This window comes from Pseudocercospora fijiensis (genome assembly GCF_000340215.1).
Source record: "Pseudocercospora fijiensis CIRAD86 unplaced genomic scaffold MYCFIscaffold_6, whole genome shotgun sequence".
Classification (NCBI taxonomy): Eukaryota; Fungi; Ascomycota; class Dothideomycetes; order Mycosphaerellales; family Mycosphaerellaceae; genus Pseudocercospora; species Pseudocercospora fijiensis.
Genome location: NW_006921537.1, coordinates 1,059,440 through 1,080,699, shown reverse-complemented (window position 1 = coordinate 1,080,699; position 21,260 = coordinate 1,059,440). Strand labels below are relative to the sequence as shown.

The following is a 21,260-nucleotide window of genomic DNA, read 5'->3' as shown; positions in this document are numbered from 1 at the left end:
TGACGCGTCCAGGAGCGCGTTCACCGCGAATCGGGCTTTGTCAGCGGCGATCAATGCAAATTCCAACTCCATCACCAGGACATATCGCCTCAGGAAATTGGATATGTCATCCACAATGTATGCTCGCAAATCGTCCAAAGCAGTAAGCAGGCATTTCCTGGCTGATGCTCCAATTCTGCCATTCCTCTATGCCACCAGCACTGTACGCAGAGGCTATGCAACCGATGGACCAGCATATCATATCACATCCCAAGAAGAGGTCGAAGCAGAACCGCAGATTATTAGAAAGCACCTGGCGAATCCACGAAGGGATCCAGTCGTGATTCGACGACCACGAAAGGATCCAACCCTGAGTGAACGACGATCGCTAGCAAGCTCACGTCCAAAAGGAAAGAAAATGGAACGAATACCTTTCGAAGGCAGCACAGGTTCTGCTAATCCCGACGAGCGATTCGAGAACACGACCATGACGCCGCGAGAGCTGCGAATATTTGAAGAGCTATTTAGACAAGGCGTAAAGACCAAGCCCGATGAGAGCAAGAAGCAGTTCATCAGTCGGACACAGCATGAATTTCCCGATCTTCTACAGCCCTTGGCAGAAGAGGCGGAACACATGCGACAGCAAGCTGCTCTGGAAGCAAGAGCGGAAGACCCTAAAAAGTTATCTAAGCGCGAAGACTTCGAGATCAAGGACAAGCAATCTAGGCAGATCAAGAAACGAATGGACGAAGCGCAAACGGATGTTGAGCTCTTCCAAGTGCTCGAATCGGAAGTCTTCTCACGAGTTCGAGGCCTAGGGGAGGACGGACCTATAGACTCAGCCAAATACGCTGCTCTTCCTGCTCTTCTACAGCATTACATCTCGCTCATCGAGAAGCACTATCCAGGCTCGCCTTTAGGTATGGTTCTGCTTCCAGAATTGAGAAAACTGGGTCCTTCTGCCTTCGCTCTCGGCGCATCAACAGGGCTCTACAACCAACACATGCGGATGCTGTGGGAGAAGTATACGGATGTGGACGGCATTGTCGATATCCTGACAGAAATGGACAAGGAAGTATTCTCCTTTAACGATGATACCCTGGAGCTACTAGACCAGATGTTTGAGCATGCTGCATCAGCTAGACGAGGTTATCTAGGGCCTGGAAGACGAGCGCTTTGGTCGACAGATCGCAAAGAGCGAGCACTCGAGAAGCTGAGGAAGTGGAGGGCTATCGCAGGTGAACGCTCAGAAACCGCAGCCTTGAGAGAGGCCCGAAAACAACAGGAAATTTTGGAGCATGACGAGATTGAGCAGGATGCAACGCAAAGACATGCTGTTGCTGCCTAAGGCTATTCGTAACTCTGCCGCAGAGGAGAATGCTCGAACATCACGAATATGGCAAGTCCATGGTTCGCTGGCACGAGTATTGGTGGTTTGCAAATCAAGAACACCTCGCTGCGAAAGCGCTGGTGTCGCCACTGGCCTGCAGAGTGGGCTGAAGCTAGCGCTCCTTATCTGTGTGTAGCCTATATGTTGGATGTCCCACGGAACAGATTCCGCAGGATCAGAACGATATCCATTACGATTTGCAAGACAGTAATTGATTCGAGAGAGCTTGGACGCCCCAGGAACTTCTTGCGGCCGACCTGGTCGTATTCACTGATCATGGCTGGCGCATCATTGGTTACTCCGAACTCTACAGACCCAAGGATTCTTCTTCCAACTCAAGTTCCTTTACCACACCTTGATAAAAGGCTCTGCGAAATGCTGCATTTTCCAACTCCGTATCTCTCTGGTCGAATTCACACAAAATGCATCTGCTCACGACATTCCCATACCTCTCACCAGCGTCCTCGTAAACTTGATTGATGAGGCGCGTCGCAGTCAGGAAGTCAGAAGTGCCATCCTTTGTCCAATCGGATCCTACGTCTTCGGATGCTCTGAGCTCATCAAGAGATCTTTCCATGCAAAGCTCGAGAAGCAGGATTCCGAATGCAAACACTGTCTCATTCCGAACCAAATTGCATGTGTGGAAGTATTTGGCGTTCTTCGAAGAGAGTCCTGCCGTCTGAGGTAGCAACGCAGTAGGCACGAAAGGAACTCCTGTCACTAATAGGCCGTGCTTGCGAAATAGAAGCACATCATCTCGACCCCACTGCTTGGACAGGCGAGGCGTATCATATAATCGAGGCATGCCAGCGGCCAACGCCAACGCAAGCTTTCGTTTCTCGGATGGCGAGAGTCTGCAGTTCCGTTTCCCCGCGACCACCTCTGCCAACGAGACTGCTTTGATCGAGTCGGCTTCCACGAGAGCTTTCTCTGGCCGGGAAAGCCCGTGTCGCCAGCTCTGGATCTTATCGCTCATGTATCCCAAACATATGGCACACTGTACTCGCGTGGCGCGCAAGTGTCGAAGAGTGCTGCACAAGTCTTGAATTTCCTGCCCTTCAGCGGTTGGCCCTGCCTCGAAGAGCTGGCGGCGAGGTGACTGGAACCTCACAGTGCGTCGATCTTGACGATAGCTGTCATCGCGATGCTCTTTGATGTGCGTCAAGCGAATTTTCAGCTTCCTCTACCGAGTATGGCGTCTGTATTTCCGGCATGACACTCACATCATGATGCAGGACTATCCGAAAGATATTGTCACAAGTGGAATTTCCAACCCGCCCAACTCGTGCGCCGCGGCCAGACACGGGTTTCATGTACAGACTGGCCCTGTGAGAAAGTTTACAAGAGCTGAGAAATCCTCTCTGCAGGGTGCCAAAGATGCTCGATGCATACGCTCTTGCGTTCTCGTGGTCTGGGGCCTTCACGGCCGTGGTTCTTTCCCGAAGCGGTTCGAGAGCTGCGTTCTGCGTCGTAAGCTGAAAGAGCTGAGCGTTGTGTGCCTTGATATCGTCCATCAAAGCGGCATACTCTTTCATTCGGAGGCCAAACCTTAGATGCTTTAGGGCGTTTTTAACGGATCGTTTGTCTTTTGCAGAGAATGGACCTCTACCTTCTGCATCGATTTCAAGATATGCCATGAAGTCTTGCACCTTCACCGCCAAAGACGCATGGTCTGGAGATATACGTCGTATGATCTTTGCAGTCGCCGCCGAAGGCAGTCCTCAAGCAGAGCGTCGGACCACTTTGGACTTGTGACATTTTCGAGAAGCTCGCACAGATTCACCTTCCCCGGTGATTACGCAGGTCACAGACGAGCCTCGTTTGCACCCAAGCCGTAGAGAAAGCGAGCAACTAGATGCCGCTTCTTGGACATCGCTGGATCGACGACAAGACTCACGTTCAATGAGTGGAGATTCAGCACAGGATAGCGGCAGTGATGTTGACGAAGTCGCTGGAAATCGATCAGTACTGCAGAAAGATTTGAGCGAAGGCAATGATAATCCAGCGCTGGATCAGAGTGTCGAGCCACAGAGGGAGGAGGACATCCTTGAAGACGCTACCGACAACCGCGTCCGTACGATTTCATTACCAGCCTACGACAAGAATCCTCAGGAATGCAGAAATCAATACGAAGTGGAAAGCGAAACTACGTCGTCAGTTCAGCATGGGAAAATTCGACTTCACCTCTCATTATGTTCACTATTCTCGCTTCCTTTACCAGACAGAGCAACTTCTACACCACCATCCCACACACTTTAAATCTCCCCATCCCACCATCTCCTACAAGGCGTGGAGCATAGCAACCCTACACCATCTCCCTCACAACAACACTAGTAATATCCTCCCAGAACTCAACCACAGCCTCAAGCTCCCGAAACCCCACCCATCCAAAATCCCCTTCCTTCCGCCCTCTGCACTTTTCCACACCCCAGCATCTATGAAGTTCTCTCAACCCTCGTTCCGTTTCCCCAAGCGTAAGAAACCCTTTGTCCTTTTCGATGCTTACGGCGTTTAAATCGAAGATGTTTCCTTGGGTGATGACTGCCGCAGCTCCTACATGAGTCCTTTGGCCATCGTCGCGTGGGTGGAAATTCATGGATTCTTCTGTCGGTATGCAGGGGCCGTTTGTGGTGTTTTTGAAGAAGTGCGCTGTGGTGCGAGGGGGTTGGGTTAGGAGCATGTTTTTCCAGGCGGAGTTTTCGTTGTTGGGGTTTGGATTTGATTTGCGAGGCTTATGGTCGAAATTTAGGACCGTGGGGGTTTTTGTTGAGGACTTCGTGATTGGGAGGATGCTTGTTAGAAGCGTTTGAGGTCCTGCGTACTGGAGAATGGTGGAGCAGGGTGTGTTGAGGTCTACGAACTGCATGCTGCTGCTCTTCGAGATGGAGTATGAGGCGGGTTTGAGGAAGAGTGACCGCTGGAGCTTGATAGAGCCGTTGATGGTCTGCTGCCAGGTTTGCGCGATGCGCTGAGCCAGCGGCACGTCGCGGATTGGGAGTTCGAGTAGGATTGCTTCCAAGAGTTCTACCGTGTCGAATACTTTCGCGGCTGCCATTTTGAGTCCAGTTAGTTGGTGTTGGATTTTGTGAGCTGTTCTAAGGCATTAGGTCAAATTGATGAAAGATAGAGGGGGATCGTCACTGCATCATGGTGAGTATATTTTCCGGTAGAGTCATGATCATAGGCAAGAGCGTTGAGTCACTTGCGAAAGCCCGAGTTCATAGACGGCAGGTCAGCACTTTTTACTACGAGGAAAGCACGCGTGGGCAAGGGAGAAATGGCGACTCATTTGCCGTGCCGTGCCTTGTATTGACCATCAATTTCCATTCGTGCTAACTAACGATGTTCTCAACTCAGGATCCAGTACGTCCGAGTTCTCTAAACCGCCGCGCGCACGTTCAGATCCCTTACACTTTCGGAAGCGCTACTTTACTTTGGATCGTCGAAAACGTAGGTCAGGTGGCAGCGACCGCAGTACTGGCGGTTGTGCATGGCAGCCATGAAGATACCGGCACCGCACTAGCAGAAGTCAGTATTATGTCCCAGGACAGAGGTATGGCGCATCTTACGGTCTCGGCTGGGCACTCTCGTCGCAGACGCTCGATCTTGCCATCACCGTCCACCTTGTAGTACTTGAGCACAGCCAACTTGGTCTTCTTGCGCTTGTGCTTGATCTTCTTTGGGGTGGTGTACACCTTCTTCTTGCGCTTCTTAGCCATGCCACCACGCAGGCGAAGGACCAAGTGGAGGGTCGACTCCTTCTGGATATTGTAGTCGGAGAGGGTGCGGCCATCCTCGAGCTGCTTGCCGGCGAAGATCAAGCGCTGCTGGTCCGGTGGGATTCCCTCCTTGTCTGCGCAAATGTTAGATGTGCTCCGGCGGCGATTCCAGTGCTGCGCATGCGTACCTTGGATTTTGGACTTGACATTGTCGATGGTGTCCGAAGACTCCACCTCAAGGGTGATAGTCTTGCCCGTGAGGGTCTTGACGAAAATCTGCATCGTGCTCTCCCCAAAGATGGTTCTTCAAACAAGATGTGGGAGGAACAGAGAATTTGGGATGGGTGGAGGCGGCAAATGGTCAAGGTGCGCCAAGGCGGGCGCTGCCGAGCTTAGTCAGGTTTCGCTCTTGCCTCTTGGGATGCCTCCTGCCTGCCCTGCCGCGAGTTTCACGCTGCCCGCTTCGCTGTTCTGCTGCTCCGACAACACCACCACCATCACCATAACAATGCAGACGTTTGCTGTCCTCCCGTCGGCTCGGACATTTAGCAGTATGTCGAGCCACGGTAGGATTGCGCAATCGCAGCGCAATCGCCTCACCAAGATTCAAGGGTTCCAGAGACGAGGCTGAACGGCGTCGTCGCTCTGGGATGGGCCCGCGGGAGATCCCCATGGCAACGCGTCGTGTTGACCCTGTAAGCGGCACCTCATGCATTCACGTCAGTGACATCTCTCTTTGCTTAAATCTGGCCCAACCTCTCCCATTCACGATCTGCTAGCTCTTGCACGACTACTGCTGTACATAGCTAGAAGCGGAGGCGAGCTTTTGCAGGCACAGAAGACTCTCCTTTAACTCACATCGGCCTCACGGGCCTCATACCACTACACCTCCTCAGCTCGTGTTGGGATTCACGTCTGGGGGAGGAATAACAACTCGAAGTCACCGCCCGGCGGCTGCTGAACTGCGTGGTATGTTGGCGCATCGTTCACTGTCACTATCAGCGTCACCGTCGCCATCAGCGTTGTTGTCGCCATCAGCGTCACCATCGCCATCACCACCACCACCACCACCACCGCCATCACCACCACCACCACCATCACCATCAATGCGCATGATGCTAACGCTCCTGCAGAGTTACGGGACCCACGACGCTCATCCACAGCTTGAGCGTCAGACCCACGGACCACCATAGGACCTTCCCGGACTCTTCTTGCACCCCGAAAATGCTGCCCGCAAGCGCATCTTCGATCCAAAAGCGACGGCAGCTTCATCGCAGACAACAATCACTCGAAGTGCCCATCCTTGCGACACCATTGCCACATCAACCCCGGAGACCCGCCTCGACTCGACCAGGCCACCATCGGCGAGGGCTCAGCGCCGACCAAGCGATGAGCGCCATCAACTCGCCCGGATTTCGACCATTACTGCCCCAGGATCACCACCAAGGACCACCAGGACTACCCTTCGCAAGGACCCCTCAACCAATGACTAACGACACAGGATACCAAATGCCGGATCAGTCACAGCATTTCATCAAGCAAGAAACGCAGGAACGCCCAGCACCGCCGGGACTCAGCACGCTGCCACCGCACGCGCACACCCAAGACTTCCAATCCCACCTTCAATCCCAGCTGAATGGTGCCTTCGATCCATCAGCTGTCGATCCTAGCCAACAGGCCGCAATTCAAGACTTGCAAAAGCACATTGCGTGGTATGAGCAAAACTTCGGCAAAGGATCGCCCAATCCCCACGCGCAATCGCAACCACTCATTCAGGTCAACCATCCTCTTCCAAACGAGATGGCCGCGCCTGTCTTCTTCTCACAACCGTCCATGTCGGCCATACCCTCGACGCCCATCACCCACGGGCCCATCACCCACGGTCAGTCTCAGACTGTGCCGAACACGCCACAACACCACACCCAAAGCTGGCCAAGCCCACCGCCATCACATGTCAAGCACCAGCGTAGTCAGAGCTATCAACTCGACGTCGCGCCAATGCCACCACAGCTTGATGGTAGTCAGTTCACCAACCAACAAGCCTCCTTCCACAACGGATCGTTCGGCTTTCATGGCGAGCAAGACTACGCCGCTTCAGCCTACTCGTCATCCATTGCCGACGCCTCTTCGCCACCACCGCAGCACAGCACACCGATGCCGACGCTGTACGAAGAGCCACCTGCCGACCTCCTGTTGCAGGCGACTGCCGGAGCCGAGCACGACTTCAACAGCCCGCACTTCATGATCAGTGGCGGACCCATCTGCCCTGAGCAAGCCGCTCTTGACGCTGCTGGTATCGATGCAACATATATCGACACCGGCATCAGCGAAGAGCAAATCAACTCATGGCTCGTTCATCCTCAGGGTAAGGGCGAGCCGTACCGATGCAAGTGGGAGGGCTGCGACACCGCAATCAACCGAAAAGAGAATGCTCGCTCGCACGTTCAGAACCATCTCGACGATCGTCGTTTCCGCTGCAATCCCTGTGGCAAGCGCTTCAACCGTCTTCACGACACCAAGCGTCATCATCTCACCCACACTAACGAAAGACCAGCAGTGTGCCCATGCGGTAAGACCTTTGCTCGAGCTGACGCACTAACCCGTCACCGACAGCGCGACATGTGCGAGGGCGTTCTGCCTGGATTCGAGAAGCTGGAAGAGGAGAAGCCGAAGCGTGGCCGCCCAAAGAAGGACCGCTCTGGTGAGGATAAGTCGAAGCGGTCGAGTCGCCCTGACATGGACGCGCGTACGAGAAAGGCTGCGATGGCGCGCAACATCGACGCCGCCAACAGTGCGAATGGAGGACACGCATCCAGCATGAGCTCTGCAGCAAGCGTGCGCAGCATGCCAGACACTCCGCCACAAGACAGCGACGAGATGACCGCCCACGACTTCCTCGATATGGACGGCGCGAATTCTTCATTCAACCAGCACGGCAACGGATGGGTCGATACACCACCCACATCACCTCCATCCGCACCCCACACGCAGGCCGCCAAGTCCAAGATCTTTATCGACCTCAGCATTCCAGAGGAGCCAGTTCACGCCGTCTCACCTTCGAAGCTGTCGACACGATCATCACCAAGCCCCGTCAAGTCGTATCATCACGGCTCAAGTCCGCCGCAGACGCAGACTGTCTTCACCGACTACTCCTCACCTGCAGCGTTTGACGGCTTCACTGGCGGCTCCAGCCCGATGGACGGCGGCGTCGATATCTTCCACGACACGATGAACTTCGATATCATGGACTCACATCCAGACGTCGGTCGCGATGTCTTTTCTCCTCCCGGCGAATCTTGCAGTGGCTCAAGCGTCTACAACTCCGACTACGATACGGTCCACGTCAGCGCAGCCGTCAAGCCACCTGCTCACATGTCGCCAATCGCGGAGTACGGCACAGCCATGACCGCTCGCAACGCCTATGGTCTCGATGACTTTCTGAGCGCCGCCGAAGAAGACCAGTACGGCGAGGTCCGCGACATGCTTGATTCCTGGATCGCTTCGAATTAGAGGTCTCGGAAAAAGGCAATTCGTGTGTTTAGCGTGTACGATAATGGCGAAAGAGCTACGAGATGACATGACGACTCTGGATGACTGCATAGCATGGAAATGACGACCAACGATTGTGAGGGCTGCGCCTGTTACGATACGATCTGATCAAAAATTGGCGGAAATTAATGGATGGATGGAAGCAGATAAGAACGACGTACATGAATGACTGCATATTTTCGAGGACGACGAACAGACGAACGACCGACGACGCGGAATGACATGAAATGGCTGGCATATGGACTCTGTGTGTGTGTGTTTGGGCATTGCGAAAGGTGTTCTGGGCGTAATAATGGGCAGCAAGAATGACGACGGAAGATTTTTGCTTTTCTTGTTTTCTACGCAGCCAGCCAGCTGTCGATACGTTGCTCGAACTGCGTTGCGTTATTGCTTGCTGGCTGGCTGCCTTTTTAATTGATCTTTCTACCAATTCTGGATGGAGTGTGTGCAAAAGAAATCTGTCGCTACAGCGAAAAACGCACATGATTTGTACACTAGCAGAAAAGATGCTGGAGGGGCGGCGCGGTAGTTATAGAGACATCTTTCATGTCTTGGGTCGTTAGTCCTTGGAGCCATGTTGCAGGTTGAGTTGGCCCTTTTTTTTTAAAAAAAAAAGGACTTTGACTCCTTGCTTCGTGATTTCGAGTTGTACTCCTCTTGATATGGATGGAATGGAATGAAATGGAGCGAGGGAGCATCTTTTTCTGCAAATTTGAGACTTCTCTCTCTCTCTCTCTCTCTCTCTCTCTCTCTCTCTCTCTCTCTCTCTCTCTCTCCTAACAATCTATCGAGATTGAGACTTGCTATACTGCTGAATTCGTTCGTCTTCATTGCGTGCAGTATTCAGAAACACCACGATAATCAAGATGAAGAAATTTTTTCTTCTCTCCCATGCATGCTGCTGTTCCGATGACTGACTCTACGTGTACAGATTCTGGCTGGACATGACCTCGTCGTTTCCAACGTAATGCCATCATCCTTCATCGTCTGCCAAATTTCCCTCTCCTGCCACCCGCTTTGGAGTTTTTATTCTTGATCTTAAGAGCTCTGAAGTTCGTATGAGCCAGAGGATCGACCTTCCGGCCTTTCTTCTTGGACTCATCCTTCTCGACTTCCTTCCCCTGTCCTTTCGTTTTTGCAGCCGACTTCTGCTTTGCTTTTCCCCTAGCTTGCTTTTCCGTATCTGAACCAGATTCTGCTGCACTGTCTCCAAGCTCATCTACCGAATTCGGATCATGCTGGAGTTGAGTTTCAGCCACGGGTTCCTCCTCTTCCTCTCCTTCAGCTTCGGCTTCGGCTTTTTGGGGCTTATGAACCACAGGCTTCATCTTAACCCGTCTCGTCTGCCTCTTCAAACCTTTCTTCTTCCAAGGCTTCCTCCCCGTACCCCTATCCTCTTCCTCACTCTCACTCGACTCAAAAGCCTGGTCTGGACCTAACGGCATCTCGACAACATCCTGGCTATCCTCAACCTGTACGTTGGCCGGGAGTCTCTTCGGCAGCGGCCCTCCATTCGCTTCCTCTTCCTCAATCTCATTCATGACATCCCATTCGTCATCCATACGCTTCTCTTCCTGCTTCTTTAGACCTTGGATAATACTGCTCAAACTCCTCACCAAACCACGTTTCCTGAAAGGTGGAAGTAATGATGTCGATGTTTCCGCATTGTGCTCTGCTATAGGCGCAAGTGGAACAGATCTTCGTAGGAAGGCAGGAGTGGCGAATTTGCGTTTTGAGCTGCTTGTAGTTCCGATGTCGTTGTCGTCTCGTTTTCTTTTTAGGGGAGTGCCGGCAAAGGCGTCGAGGAAGTAGCGCTTGCTTAGAGATTGCGGAGTTCGTGAGTGTCCTGATTCTTCTGAGGCGGCTGTAGCGCTTTTGCTTGGGGTGCCTGCGATCAATGCTATGCCATTGGTCTTTGATGGACTGTCGCCTTTCAATGGCGTGCTCTCGATGGCGATGTCGAAGATGCTCAGAACTTGGCCGTCTCGATGTGGTGTTGGGCCCAGTGCATTCCGGATGAAGGCAGGTGTAGGTTCGGCTTCTTGTACAGGTGATAAGACAGGGCCTTGTAAGGTAGATAGCTTCTTGCTCGGCGTTCTCTTAGGCGTCGCTTTCGCAGGCTTCTCGATTCGGGAATGCTTGATGATTTTGCTGGGTGTTGAAGCGGTCTTCGGTCGGGAAGCCCTCGAGGTCAATTCGTTGTATAGCTTGTATTTCGCCTCTGCCAAGTCCTGTCAGTATGCGTCCTCTTCTATCGCATCGATCTCTGCCCCACGTATAGTCGCGTCTTTCTTGATATCCTCACGTCCAGCTTTCCGACCATTCTGCTCCTTAAACGCCGTTTCCCACGCTTTCAGCTCTGCACGCACTGCCACAGGATCAATACTGTTCTCCTTGCCCTCGGCTGACATGGCTGCGATCTGTCTGCAACAAACATGGAATGTGTTGTCCGTTCCCAAAGTACGAGCATCACGAAAGAGAAGGTTCGCGGAGACGCGTCTCCACGTGCGAAAAGCGGGCCCGGAATCCCGATCACCGACGTCACACCAAGCATCCAACGCTCATCAATCCGAGTTCTCGGTGCCCGAGCTGCCTTCTCAGCTCGTGTTCTGATTGGCAGCGCAGCTGCCAATCTAGACACCGCGGCCACCGCCCGCGAAAATCTAAGTTGTCCGCCAAGACCGAAATGATTGGCTGAGAAATTTCGCAGAAGTAATATACAATCAAAGATTGAAGGGAAATTTGACTTACCCCGGATTTCAGCGTAGAACGTCAATCGAAACAAAGATTAAAGTAAAGGGGAATTTAACTTACCCCGCATTTCTTAGCTTATTAGCTAGGGTATTAGCTTAATAGTAGTAATATTTAATTAAAGATTTAAGTACATTTCCTATTAATTGGGTATAAAGGTGTTAGCTTAATAGTAGTAATATTTAATTAAAGATTTAAGTACATTTCCTATTAATTGCGTATAAAGGTATTAGCTTGATAGTAGTAATATTTAATTAAAGATTTAAGTACATTTCCTATTAATTGCGTATAAAGGTATTAGCTGAATAGTAGTAATATTTAATTAAACATTTAAGTACATTTCCTATTAATTGCGTAGTAGTAATATTTAATTAAAGATTTAAGTACATTTCCTATTAATTGCGTATAAAGGTGTTAGCTTAATAGTAGTAATATTTAATTAAAGATTTAAGTACATTTCCTGTTAATTGCGTATAAAGGTATTAGCTTGATAGTAGTAATATTTAATTAAAGATTTAAGTACATTTCCTATTAATTACGTATAAAGGTGTTAGCTTAATAGTAGTAATATTTAATTAAAGATTTAAGTACATTTCCTATTAATTGCGTATAAAGGTATTAGCTTAATAGTAGTAGTATTTAATTAAATATTTAAGTACATTTCCTATTAATTGCGTAGTAGTAATATTTAATTAAAGATTTAAGTACATTTCCTATTAATTACGTATAAATAAAAAAAATAGCTAGTATAGGACTCGAACCTACGACCTCTTAACCCCTATCGATCTTATAACTCCTTTAAGATATATGCCTTTATATAGTAGGGACTATATTAAGTAGTATAGCCGGGAGAAATAGAATTATTAATAGTTAAGAATTAAGTTAGAGCTAATACTAGCTAATACCTACTAATACTAAATTCGAAGGTCGTCGATTTATATAAAAGTTTTACGTTCTATAGAACCGACCCGCGCGGTTCTAATAGTATAATTTTTATTGAAATCGGATTAGTATTTATCGAGATATATATAGGATACTCCGTATTCTATAGCTATCTAGTCTAGGGGCGCCCTAATATAATAGCCTATAGGGTACTAAGTATTAGCCTAATCGGGGGGGGGGGGGCAATAGTAAGGCTCTAGGGCGTCTAGTAGGTATATCGACTTTTTTTTTATACTAGATATATAATTTTCGCTAAGTCTACGAGTTAGTTTCGAGGAGGAGGAGTACTTTATATATTAATCTACTATATATAGTTTTATACTTAGACGGCGTCTAGGATAGGAGGTAGTAGTACTACTATATCGGAGTTAGGTTTTAACTTTCGAGGAGGAGTACTTTATACATTAATCTACTATATATAGTTTTATACTTAGACGGCGTTTAGAATAGACTGTAACTACTAAGAGGAAATTCTATTATCGAGTTCCTATCTAAGTAACTTAACAGGTTGCTAGACTATTATACTAACTCGCGCGGCTCTAATTCTATAATTTAAGTAAACGTATATATTTCTTTGATTTTCGAATATATCTAGGTTATATAACGGACTAAGTTGTCCGGTAATAAAGGTATAGTTTCTACTAATATTAGCCTAATCTATCCTAATACTCTTATAATATATTGTATACTAGCATTATAAATATATACCTGTAACTAGTATATTTACTTTCTATATATACGTTTATATATACTCTTTACTATATATGCTATCTTATTATATATATATATATAGACTTCGAAAAAAACCCCTTTCCTAAAAAGTAAAAAAAAGGGATCGTAAAATATTTAAAAATTAATACCTTGAACTGTGCTATTATTATAGCGAGGTCCAAAGTATTAAATAGTCTGCCGCCGGAGGATTATAACGCTATATAGTAGCCGGACACCCCTGCTCCCGAAAATTTCAGGCCCTCAATAAAGTGTATAAGGACACTCGTCAAACAGCAAACCAATTCAAATGATTGGATGCCGGGTTGGAATTTAAGTTCGTATATAGAGTGTACACCGTACCTAGGAAATCCGGGGTAGCCTAGGTTAGGGAGGTACTCACCGCCGGCTTTTTTTAAGCAACGCCAAGCCGAAAATTTTCGAACGTGGATAACCTCTGCGCTGCTACTCTTGGAACGCGCCCGCGGTCCACAACACTTCCTAGTAATACAAAATGACCTCAAAATGCTCTGCTTTCTTCACAATTCCTGATTCAGAAAATCGCGCAATAGACAGAATTGACCCGCGTGATGACAATCGCAGCAAAACAGGGACAGCTTCGGCAACATAAGTGGGTGTCCTCATCTGCTCCCTCGAGTTACATACATCCTGTCAAGATCAGATAAAGTCGGTTACTGGTGCCGAGTCGCTCCTATACGTTCTCGTCATCTACCAAGAACAACCTCGTTTCCCTGCCACGGCTCCAAAAAATGGCATACGCAACGGGCGATGTGGATGGGGATGCCGTGGGCTTTGCAGATGGGGATGGTGAGGGAGGTTGATAGGTAGAGGAAAGATGAGAAGGAGAAGGAGAAGGAGAGTGGGGGTTGAATGAGAAAGTGAGTGAGATTAATTATACTATTGTCATGCCGTCCCGGTTCCTTTCCTGCATTTCATCGCCGTTCGTGTATGTAGTCCTCTTGGGGGGGTATCACATTCCTTCTTCTTCTTCTCTCCTGTTATACGATGATACCAGCATCGTAAGGTAAAAAAAACTTCGTAAACGCCATAACACCATGCTTCGCTTCCCAAAAACCCAACCTCAGAAAAGCAAAAACCATAACCCTCCTCCTTCCTCCCTCAAAATCACCATCTCCTCACCCACCCCTCCCTCTCCATCCCCCAGAACCCCATCTCAAGAACTCATCACAGCATTCCCCCCATACTGAGGTATAACCCCAGCAACAGCCGCCATAATCAAAAAATACGCACTCCCATAAACAACCCACTCATTCACCAGCAACAACTCTCTAATCCCCGTCGTCGTAGCCGTGACAAAACCCGCAGCGACAGAGATCAAAAACGTAACGAGAAATCTTCCCGCGAGAGTGGGAATGACACTGAAGAGAAGAACCGGTAACATCAATCCCACAGGAAGACAAGTAAACATGATCATCTGATCTCGATTCTGTGGCGGAGGAGATGGTCGAGAGGCATTCGGAAGCAAAAGATCATCCCCATGATCCAAAAATTTCGTCTCGACTTCATGAATCGGAGTTTTCAATTTCAACCATTCCCGATAAGTTTCGATCTGTTCTGGTTCTGGAGATGTTCGATCTGCGCTTAATTCTTGGAAACTTTTCAGCGCACGATTGTATTGTTCTGTTTTCTGGAATATGCGTCCGAGGAGTAATGTTCTCTGGTGATGCCAGTCGCCGCCGAAAGCTGCGTCGCCTCGACGGGAAGCTGGGGTGGTTTGTTCGGAAGAAGAGTGGTCGAGTTGTGCGACGATCTCGTCCACGGTTCGTAGTCGTTCTTCTAGCTCTTGTAGCTCGTCTTGCAAGTGGAGAAGGATTCGGTGATTGAGGTATGAGAATTTTCGATACATGGGTTTTACGGATGATGAATTGTTTGATAGCTCGCGCGCTAGCATCTCGTAGCCTGCGATGGTCACTTGACTAGAGTTAGGTGGATCGGGGACGGGCGGTCGATCTGGATGCGCAATGTGGCCGTTGGTTGTCTGAGGAGGTGGAGGATATGCCATTTGTGCTGGTGGTTGTGGATATTGGTATTGCTGCATCGCAAGCAAGTGTTGCCATTCTCTTTGCGCTCGAGCTGAGCCATTGGACGATGTAGAATGAGAGCGACGTTGTGCATGAGCTGGATCGATATAATTTTGTCCGTGTTGATTCTGAGTATGAGCGACATGCTGTCGCAGTTCGTCTTGTTGCTGTCTTAAACGTTCCTCGTATCGCTCAGGCAGATTCGACGCCTGCGACGAGGGTCTCTTCCGTGCATCGTACACCACTTCGTTGTAAGGTGGAGAGGGTTGTCGTGATTGCTCGTCGTCCTCTGCGACATCATTTAGTTTCGGCAGTCTTCGAAGATTTCGCGGTTTGGCTTCTGGACTGTAACTGTTGCTCCTGGTGGAGCCCGGCGATGTGTTGGAGTGCTGATCATACTTGCGACGAAGCTCGGCGACGCTACCGACGCTGCCGGTCAAGGACCCACTTCTTGTTACGGTAGGTGAAGGAAATGTGGAGTGGCTTGATGGCGTTTCCGGCAATTCGCTAGATCCAGCGTCAGAAGGCTCATACTGCGACGATGAAGACGATTCTGTATAGATCGATTGCCCGTCGTGGCTTCTGTCAATCGAATTGGCGTCCATGATGTCCAATGCGTAAGGTGGATGACCTTTTTTAGTGGCGCTGATGTCGGACTCCGCAACTTTTCGGGACGTTTTTGCTTTTGGATTTTCTATGCGATGTTGGTCATATGACTGCTGCGTGATCGTTGTATTACTACTGGACGATCGATCTGAGCTTCGCGTTAAGCTAGAAAGGACCGACAGCAAGGATGGGTTGAACCTGGGAAGGGGATCCGTTCGTCTCGACAGCCCGCCCACCTTATGTTTGACTGGTTTTCGCTGCAACAAGCCGTCCTTGCGAGGGCTGCGACGTTCGCTGCCTCTTTCAACTCGACGACGAGCAGCTGTCACTCGCGCGCTGGGCTTCGAGATGACGCTGGAGTCCCCAGACTCCAGTATCCTTGCAAGCTTGGGAAAGAACCCGCCAACCTCACTTTCCGTACTCCGCCGGCTTCTTTGGCCTTGTGTCGCTCCACTTGTACCGTGATTGGAGCGCTTGCTTCGTCGTCTCGGTGTATTTGCATCACTATCGATCCATTCTACAGAGGCAGATTGACTGTTTTCCTTGACCGCGCTCTCAGTTTTGCTCCGCTTCCTAGCTATGGTCGGCTGTGCAGCGTTGTCGTCTTCGGGACGCGAAAGGATCAAATGAGGTGGTGTTCGCTGTGAGGCTCGTCCTGCGGGCGATGCTGGCTCTGGCTGCATGAAAACGCATGGAGCGTCAGTCGTGGGCGCGAACGTATGGAGTATGGAGGGCTGTGGAGAAGGCCAGGAGTCGCGACACGTCTATGTATATTGTACTTACCATAGTATATGCGGCGGTCCAGGATGGCTGTCCGCACTGACTCAGTGAATCTGGAAGCGCAACTGGTATCCGAACAAACAGCAAATAGTAGGCCAAGAATAGGAGAGATGGCTGTGTCTCGCTGCAAGCACTTCCCTGGCTCGCCTGGCCTGTGTTACTCCTGGGGCCTGGGTGTGGCAGATAATAGCCTCTCAGGGGGGTAAGGAAGGCCACTTGCGACTTGCGCGCGACAACGTTGCAAGCGGCGGAGCATGCGCTGGCTCGTTCTGATTGCGGGCCCGGCCATGCAGCACCTGATGCACTGGGCGATGCACTGTGGGAGACATTGCGACGGGTGTTGGTCGCCTTGGCCGGGATGTTGGCCCAAAAGTCTATGGAAATGGGAGAGGGAACGAACAGATGGCGGAAGTCCGTCTGCAAGTTCACATTCCAGAGCAAAGCTTGAGCTCTGGGAGAGCGCACGGAGGTGACATGGTGTAGGTGCAATGGCTGCTGATTGGGTGGCCCGTGATACACACATCCACGTGAGGTCCCATTTAGGCTTTTCCTCGGCATCGCGGTGGATGGCACTCTGCTTTCTCAGGCTTTGGCTGCCATCTCATTTATCGTCCAACGCCATTCCGTGCCAAGATGGGGGCGAAACGCGCAGCGCAGTCAGATGTGATCGTCAAGCTGATAGTCGGCGCTGGGCAGGCGTCGCCCTCGCCGCCCGTTGGTCCAGCGCTGGGTTCCAAAGGAGTGAAGAGTATGGAATTCTGTAAGGTAAGCAATGTTATCAGCAGATGCAATGTCTGGCGTGAAAATCATCTGACAAGTCACAAAGGAATTCAATGCGAGGACGGCGAACTGGATTGCCGGAACTCCAGTGCCAGCTCGCGTGACTGTTCGACCAGATAGATCCTTCCACTTCGAGATTCGAACACCGCCGACCGCATCGTTACTCCTTTCCGCAGCAGGCGTATCGCCCATCAAGAACAAGCTGAAAGGTGCAGGCAATACCGCAGGTCCAAAGTCAAAGGCTGGACTTGCTGGAGCTGGCAAGGCATCGTATACTGGAGCCGCTCCAGGAAATGCCGGCTTGGGGACGGTGGGAACTGTCAGCTTGAAGCACGTTTACGAAATCGCGAAGATCAAGCAGGGCGAGACGAGGCTCTCGGGCGTAAGTCTGGAAGCGATGGTGAAGAGCGTGATAGCGCAGGCTGGCAGTATGGGAGTGGTGATTGTGCCTTGAGGGAGCGAAGCATTGAATAGGCAGGCACTCATCGCAATTATCGCGCGCCTTCGCACGCCGATCTGGTGTTTCAGGAACTGCAAAACCTGTGGCGCCATGAAGCCATTTGACCCTGGCTATCTTCACGCTATTTGCCGGCATTTGCAATCATTCGCGAAGAAGTCTTCAATGGGAACGTGTAAAGAAAGGGTTTGCTTGGACGGTCGGCTTCAAAACGAGCATAGGATGGGCGTTTGGGCAATAGAAGATACCCAATGTGTGAACGTGTACAGTATACAGGGAAGACAGGCAGCGGTTCAGCCTCTCACATGGAAGCCCGGCCCGAGCTGAGATACGGCCACCGATGGGGAAGGCACGGTGCCTATATTACTGAGTAGATAGAAGACAGTGGCTGAAGTCGACTCCACTCTTCCGAGTGCTGTCACATGCGCGCTGTATTATGATTCTATACAATTCCCGCTGCTCTGATGGGAATATTATGCAGCATCAGGTCGTAGCCCGTTCCCACCTCTTCACGACCTCTTGAGCCCAGGTCATATCCACGCCATCGCTGTCATGGCGCCTAGACTTTCTATGCCAAAAATCTATGCATCTTTGCCATATGCACATGCCGCCAGATCCACTTGCTCCATCGCTGCAGCACATCACTCCTAAGCGAATGTCGCTATACAAATACACAAAAGCGAATGTAGGGTATCTTCGAATAAAACGCTCTTCGCCGGTCCGAAGCGCTCAGGAAGACAAATTGCGCCGTGCCTTGCTCAGGTTCCAAAAGTCCTCAACTTTGCTGAAGGTGTGGATGAAGCGCCGAAAATGCTCGTCAAAATGGGTAAAACAAAGCTCCATGCAATGCTGTTGTTGGTCGTCACATTCATTATCGCCAATCATGTGGCGAATGCGAAAGATCGATCATGTTCGAGTGGGCAAAAAAGCACCTATGCTTTCTGATACTCGTTATCGGATGAGGAAGCCAATGTGTCACCTTCCCATGAGTCGCTATCTGCGATCGGTGATCGCATGCCAGTTGATGGCTCGCGGCTGCTGCTCGAGAAGCTGGAGGATGATCCAATTGTCCATTCATCACTGTCGCCGTGAAGTGCCAGTTCGTACTCGTCCAGGTCCGTGAGCCCGTATGCGTACTTCTCTGGCTCTTCGCCATGCTCCACGTAGTCATAGTCCCAGCGGAACATCTTGCCCGGTTGCAGTCGTGGCAAGAAGCTGCCCTTTGCAATAAAGTATGCAATAGATGCAATTATGCTGCCGCCCACGAGATCTACGGCGTAGTGGTGGCTCAGGTACATGGTCGCATACCACATCCAGAGGGTGTAGAGGATGAATAGCGGTCTCAGCTTTGGGAAAGTGTGAGACATGAACAATGCCTCGATGGTGGCGTTTGCTGAGTGGAGTGATGGGAAGGCACCAAAGACCAGAGGAGATGCGGTGAAGGTCGAGGTGTAGAGGTCGACGCCGAAAAGCTTGTCGATGGCTGCAAGGCCCGCTGGAGATCCAGGTATTGAGTAGTTCGCGGGTGCAAGACCGTACATGTTCTCGTACCATGGGGCACTGCACGGAAATAGAATCTGTATGATGACTCCGGTCATGTTCATGTATCCAAATGCTCGGGCAAAGGTAGGTGTGGTGCCCGGTGGTCCAAAAATGAACATGAGACCGGAGCACACGAAGGGTGCACCGAAATGTGTGATACCGTATGGTAGCCACGCGAGCACATCAAGAAGCGCATTCTTGTGTGCTGCGAGGATGTTGCTGAGATTTGCTCCATAGAGGATGTTCTCCATTGCAGGGAGCACTCGCACCCAGATGCCGGGCCTGTACTCTCCTGGGATGAACTGGCATGCGTAGAAAAGGATGAGCCAGCCTGCAATGGGTAAGAATGGCAAAAAGAATTGCCTCGTTATGGGTATGACTAAGCTCGTCATGAGCAGTGTAGCCACGACGGTTTTCATGAGCGGTCCAGGGGATTGGATCATGCATAAGCTGAAAATGCCTATGATGGCGAGCAAGAGATATTGAGCATCGAAATGGCTCCAGTGGTGTGTTCGGAGGGCGCGTATGGTGTCTGCCGGGTTGAAAGATGTTTCTACGGAGGCTATTGAGCTGGTAGGAGTCTGCCTCGAATGGATTTTGCTCTTGGTGGAGCGCCATCGTCGTCGGATGCGGTGTGGTATGTAGATGGGGAAGGCTGGTAAGTAGGCGAGTAGACGCGACGACCCATCGCCGGCGAGCGACAGGTATGTCCGCATGGCTCAGTTGTCGCGGTCGTGGTCGCGGAGGGGGCGTCGGGCGTGAAGATTCGGGGGGCGGACGTGGATATGTGAAGTCGTCGAGGCGCTGGCTGGCTGGTTGGCCGGACGCAGCACAGCACAGCCGAGCAGATCGGCGTTACGCAGACAGATGCACTGCGGGTGGCGCTGTCCAATTCACTGCGGGCGCATTCGCGTGGGCTGCGGTGCGGTGGTTGCGGTGGGTGCGGTGGCTGCGAGGGAAGGCGCGCGAGCAGAGAAGGCGAGAGCGAGAGCTGCGACTGTTAATCTGCTCGAAGTTCGAAGTAGACCCACTGCCACAGACCGTTGTTAACGCGAGATTGGACTTCGGCAGGGATGCTAGCCGCTTTCAGAAGAATGCCAAGAGCTGATCCGACCACGGGAGTGTGGCGGCGGCGGCGGCGGCGGCGGCGGTGCAGCAGCGTTGTTGTCGTTGCACAGACAGCGCACAGCAAGCATCTATGTGACGCACACGAAATGAGGTGAGTGCTGTGCTTCAGGTGAGAGCAGAGGTTGAGCAGTTGGCAGTAGTAGTGAGAAGGGCTGCGGTGTGGCCGTCATCAGCATCAGGACCTGATGTGCTGCCGGCCGTCCGTCTTCACAAGAATACCTATGTACAGTACTCTTCCACGGAACCTCAGGATGAACTAGCAAGCAAGGCTCGCTTTCCCGCATCTGATTCGTTCACATGGCATTTGGCGCCGACATCTGCGCCATCACACTCACAAGCCTCTGCAGCAGCTAACGTTACATGTATACGTGCTCTCGTGCTTGCACTACTACGTCTATCTACGTCTTCGATTATGCCTGCCACGGCGGCGATGCCCACTTCCAGGCCTACATCGCGCTGCCTTTGCCCGGACATTATTGCCATTGTTGTGCTACGGCTACGGCTCCATCTGCTCAGCTGTGGCTTCGGCGCCCAACACCCTAGCTTCGGTCGCAGAAGGTGAACGGCGATTCGGCAATATCAGGCTTCCGAGGACGACGTGCAGGCATCTTGTGATTCTGCTTCTGGTTCCGTGCAGAGCCGGCAGGAATCGCGAAGGCTCACTCAGCCGCAAGGGCAGCTCAGCTCTCAGCTCATCAAGCTGCGTTGTGTACAGTATTTCATCACATGCTCTGTCATCTGTCACCTCTCCACGACGAACTCTCGTAATATGCTTTCGGGATCCGGCATGTGCTGGCAGAGTTTTGGCAGGGTTGATGGTCGGCGTTGTGATGCAGGTCATTGTATGCTATACTCGTCGAGCTACC

At 50.9% G+C, this 21,260-nt stretch overlaps 9 protein-coding genes across 9 annotated transcripts; 3 read left to right on the top strand and 6 right to left on the bottom strand.

Annotated features, from left to right (window-relative positions):
- Window positions 1-115: 115 nt before the first annotated feature.
- MYCFIDRAFT_85159 (uncharacterized protein) lies at window positions 116-1,327 on the top strand (the record flags this gene model as incomplete). Its single annotated transcript, XM_007930062.1, has 1 exon — window positions 116-1,327. One exon carries the CDS (start codon window positions 116-118, stop codon window positions 1,325-1,327), a length of 1,212 nt encoding a protein of 403 aa, XP_007928253.1.
- Window positions 1,328-1,676: 349 nt separating this feature from the next.
- MYCFIDRAFT_85160 (uncharacterized protein) lies at window positions 1,677-4,424 on the bottom strand (the record flags this gene model as incomplete). Its single annotated transcript, XM_007930061.1, has 5 exons — window positions 1,677-2,468; window positions 2,593-2,695; window positions 2,762-3,041; window positions 3,182-3,320; window positions 3,876-4,424. 5 exons carry the CDS (start codon window positions 4,422-4,424, stop codon window positions 1,677-1,679), a joined length of 1,863 nt encoding a protein of 620 aa, XP_007928252.1.
- A 229-nt stretch (window positions 4,425-4,653) lies between these two features.
- On the bottom strand, window positions 4,654-5,393 carry MYCFIDRAFT_54296 (uncharacterized protein). Its single transcript, XM_007929817.1, has 3 exons — window positions 5,277-5,393; window positions 4,939-5,222; window positions 4,654-4,888 (listed from the first exon to the last, which is right to left on the bottom strand). Exons 1-3 carry the CDS (start codon window positions 5,368-5,370, stop codon window positions 4,799-4,801), a joined length of 468 nt encoding a protein of 155 aa, XP_007928008.1. The 5' UTR covers window positions 5,371-5,393; the 3' UTR covers window positions 4,654-4,798.
- Window positions 5,394-6,312: 919 nt separating this feature from the next.
- Window positions 6,313-9,345, top strand: MYCFIDRAFT_208203 (uncharacterized protein; the record flags this gene model as incomplete). The annotated part of the gene is made up of 1 exon (XM_007930060.1): window positions 6,313-9,345. One exon carries the CDS (start codon window positions 6,313-6,315, stop codon window positions 8,596-8,598), a length of 2,286 nt encoding a protein of 761 aa, XP_007928251.1. The 3' UTR covers window positions 8,599-9,345.
- A 272-nt stretch (window positions 9,346-9,617) lies between these two features.
- On the bottom strand, window positions 9,618-11,048 carry MYCFIDRAFT_140374 (uncharacterized protein; the record flags this gene model as incomplete). The annotated part of the gene is made up of 2 exons (XM_007930059.1): window positions 9,618-10,858; window positions 10,913-11,048. 2 exons carry the CDS (start codon window positions 11,046-11,048, stop codon window positions 9,618-9,620), a joined length of 1,377 nt encoding a protein of 458 aa, XP_007928250.1.
- A 3,185-nt stretch (window positions 11,049-14,233) lies between these two features.
- MYCFIDRAFT_140428 (uncharacterized protein) lies at window positions 14,234-15,082 on the bottom strand (the record flags this gene model as incomplete). The annotated part of the gene is made up of 1 exon (XM_007930058.1): window positions 14,234-15,082. One exon carries the CDS (start codon window positions 15,080-15,082, stop codon window positions 14,234-14,236), a length of 849 nt encoding a protein of 282 aa, XP_007928249.1.
- Window positions 15,083-17,120: 2,038 nt separating this feature from the next.
- MYCFIDRAFT_140098 (uncharacterized protein) lies at window positions 17,121-17,721 on the top strand (the record flags this gene model as incomplete). The annotated part of the gene is made up of 3 exons (XM_007930057.1): window positions 17,121-17,252; window positions 17,314-17,476; window positions 17,549-17,721. The coding sequence occupies 3 exons, from the start codon at window positions 17,121-17,123 to the stop codon at window positions 17,719-17,721; spliced, it is 468 nt and encodes a 155-aa protein (XP_007928248.1).
- Window positions 17,722-18,114: 393 nt separating this feature from the next.
- On the bottom strand, window positions 18,115-20,868 carry MYCFIDRAFT_204117 (uncharacterized protein; the record flags this gene model as incomplete). Its single annotated transcript, XM_007930055.1, has 2 exons — window positions 18,115-19,921; window positions 20,730-20,868. The coding sequence occupies 2 exons, from the start codon at window positions 20,866-20,868 to the stop codon at window positions 18,657-18,659; spliced, it is 1,404 nt and encodes a 467-aa protein (XP_007928246.1). The 3' UTR covers window positions 18,115-18,656.
- On the bottom strand, window positions 18,208-18,609 carry MYCFIDRAFT_176249 (uncharacterized protein; the record flags this gene model as incomplete). Its single annotated transcript, XM_007930056.1, has 4 exons — window positions 18,208-18,305; window positions 18,329-18,355; window positions 18,400-18,481; window positions 18,505-18,609. 4 exons carry the CDS (start codon window positions 18,607-18,609, stop codon window positions 18,208-18,210), a joined length of 312 nt encoding a protein of 103 aa, XP_007928247.1.
- Window positions 20,869-21,260: the final 392 nt, after the last annotated feature.

Coding starts and splice junctions, on each gene's coding strand:
- MYCFIDRAFT_54296 (XM_007929817.1), bottom strand. CDS start 5,370: ATGCAGATTTTCGTCAAGACCCTCACGGGCAAGACTATCACCCTTGAG. Junction 5,223..5,276: donor TGTCAAGTCCAAAATCCAAG/GTACGCATGCGC, acceptor ACATTTGCGCAG/ACAAGGAGGGAATCCCACCG. Junction 4,889..4,938: donor GAGAGTGCCCAGCCGAGACC/GTAAGATGCGCC, acceptor GACTTCTGCTAG/TGCGGTGCCGGTATCTTCAT.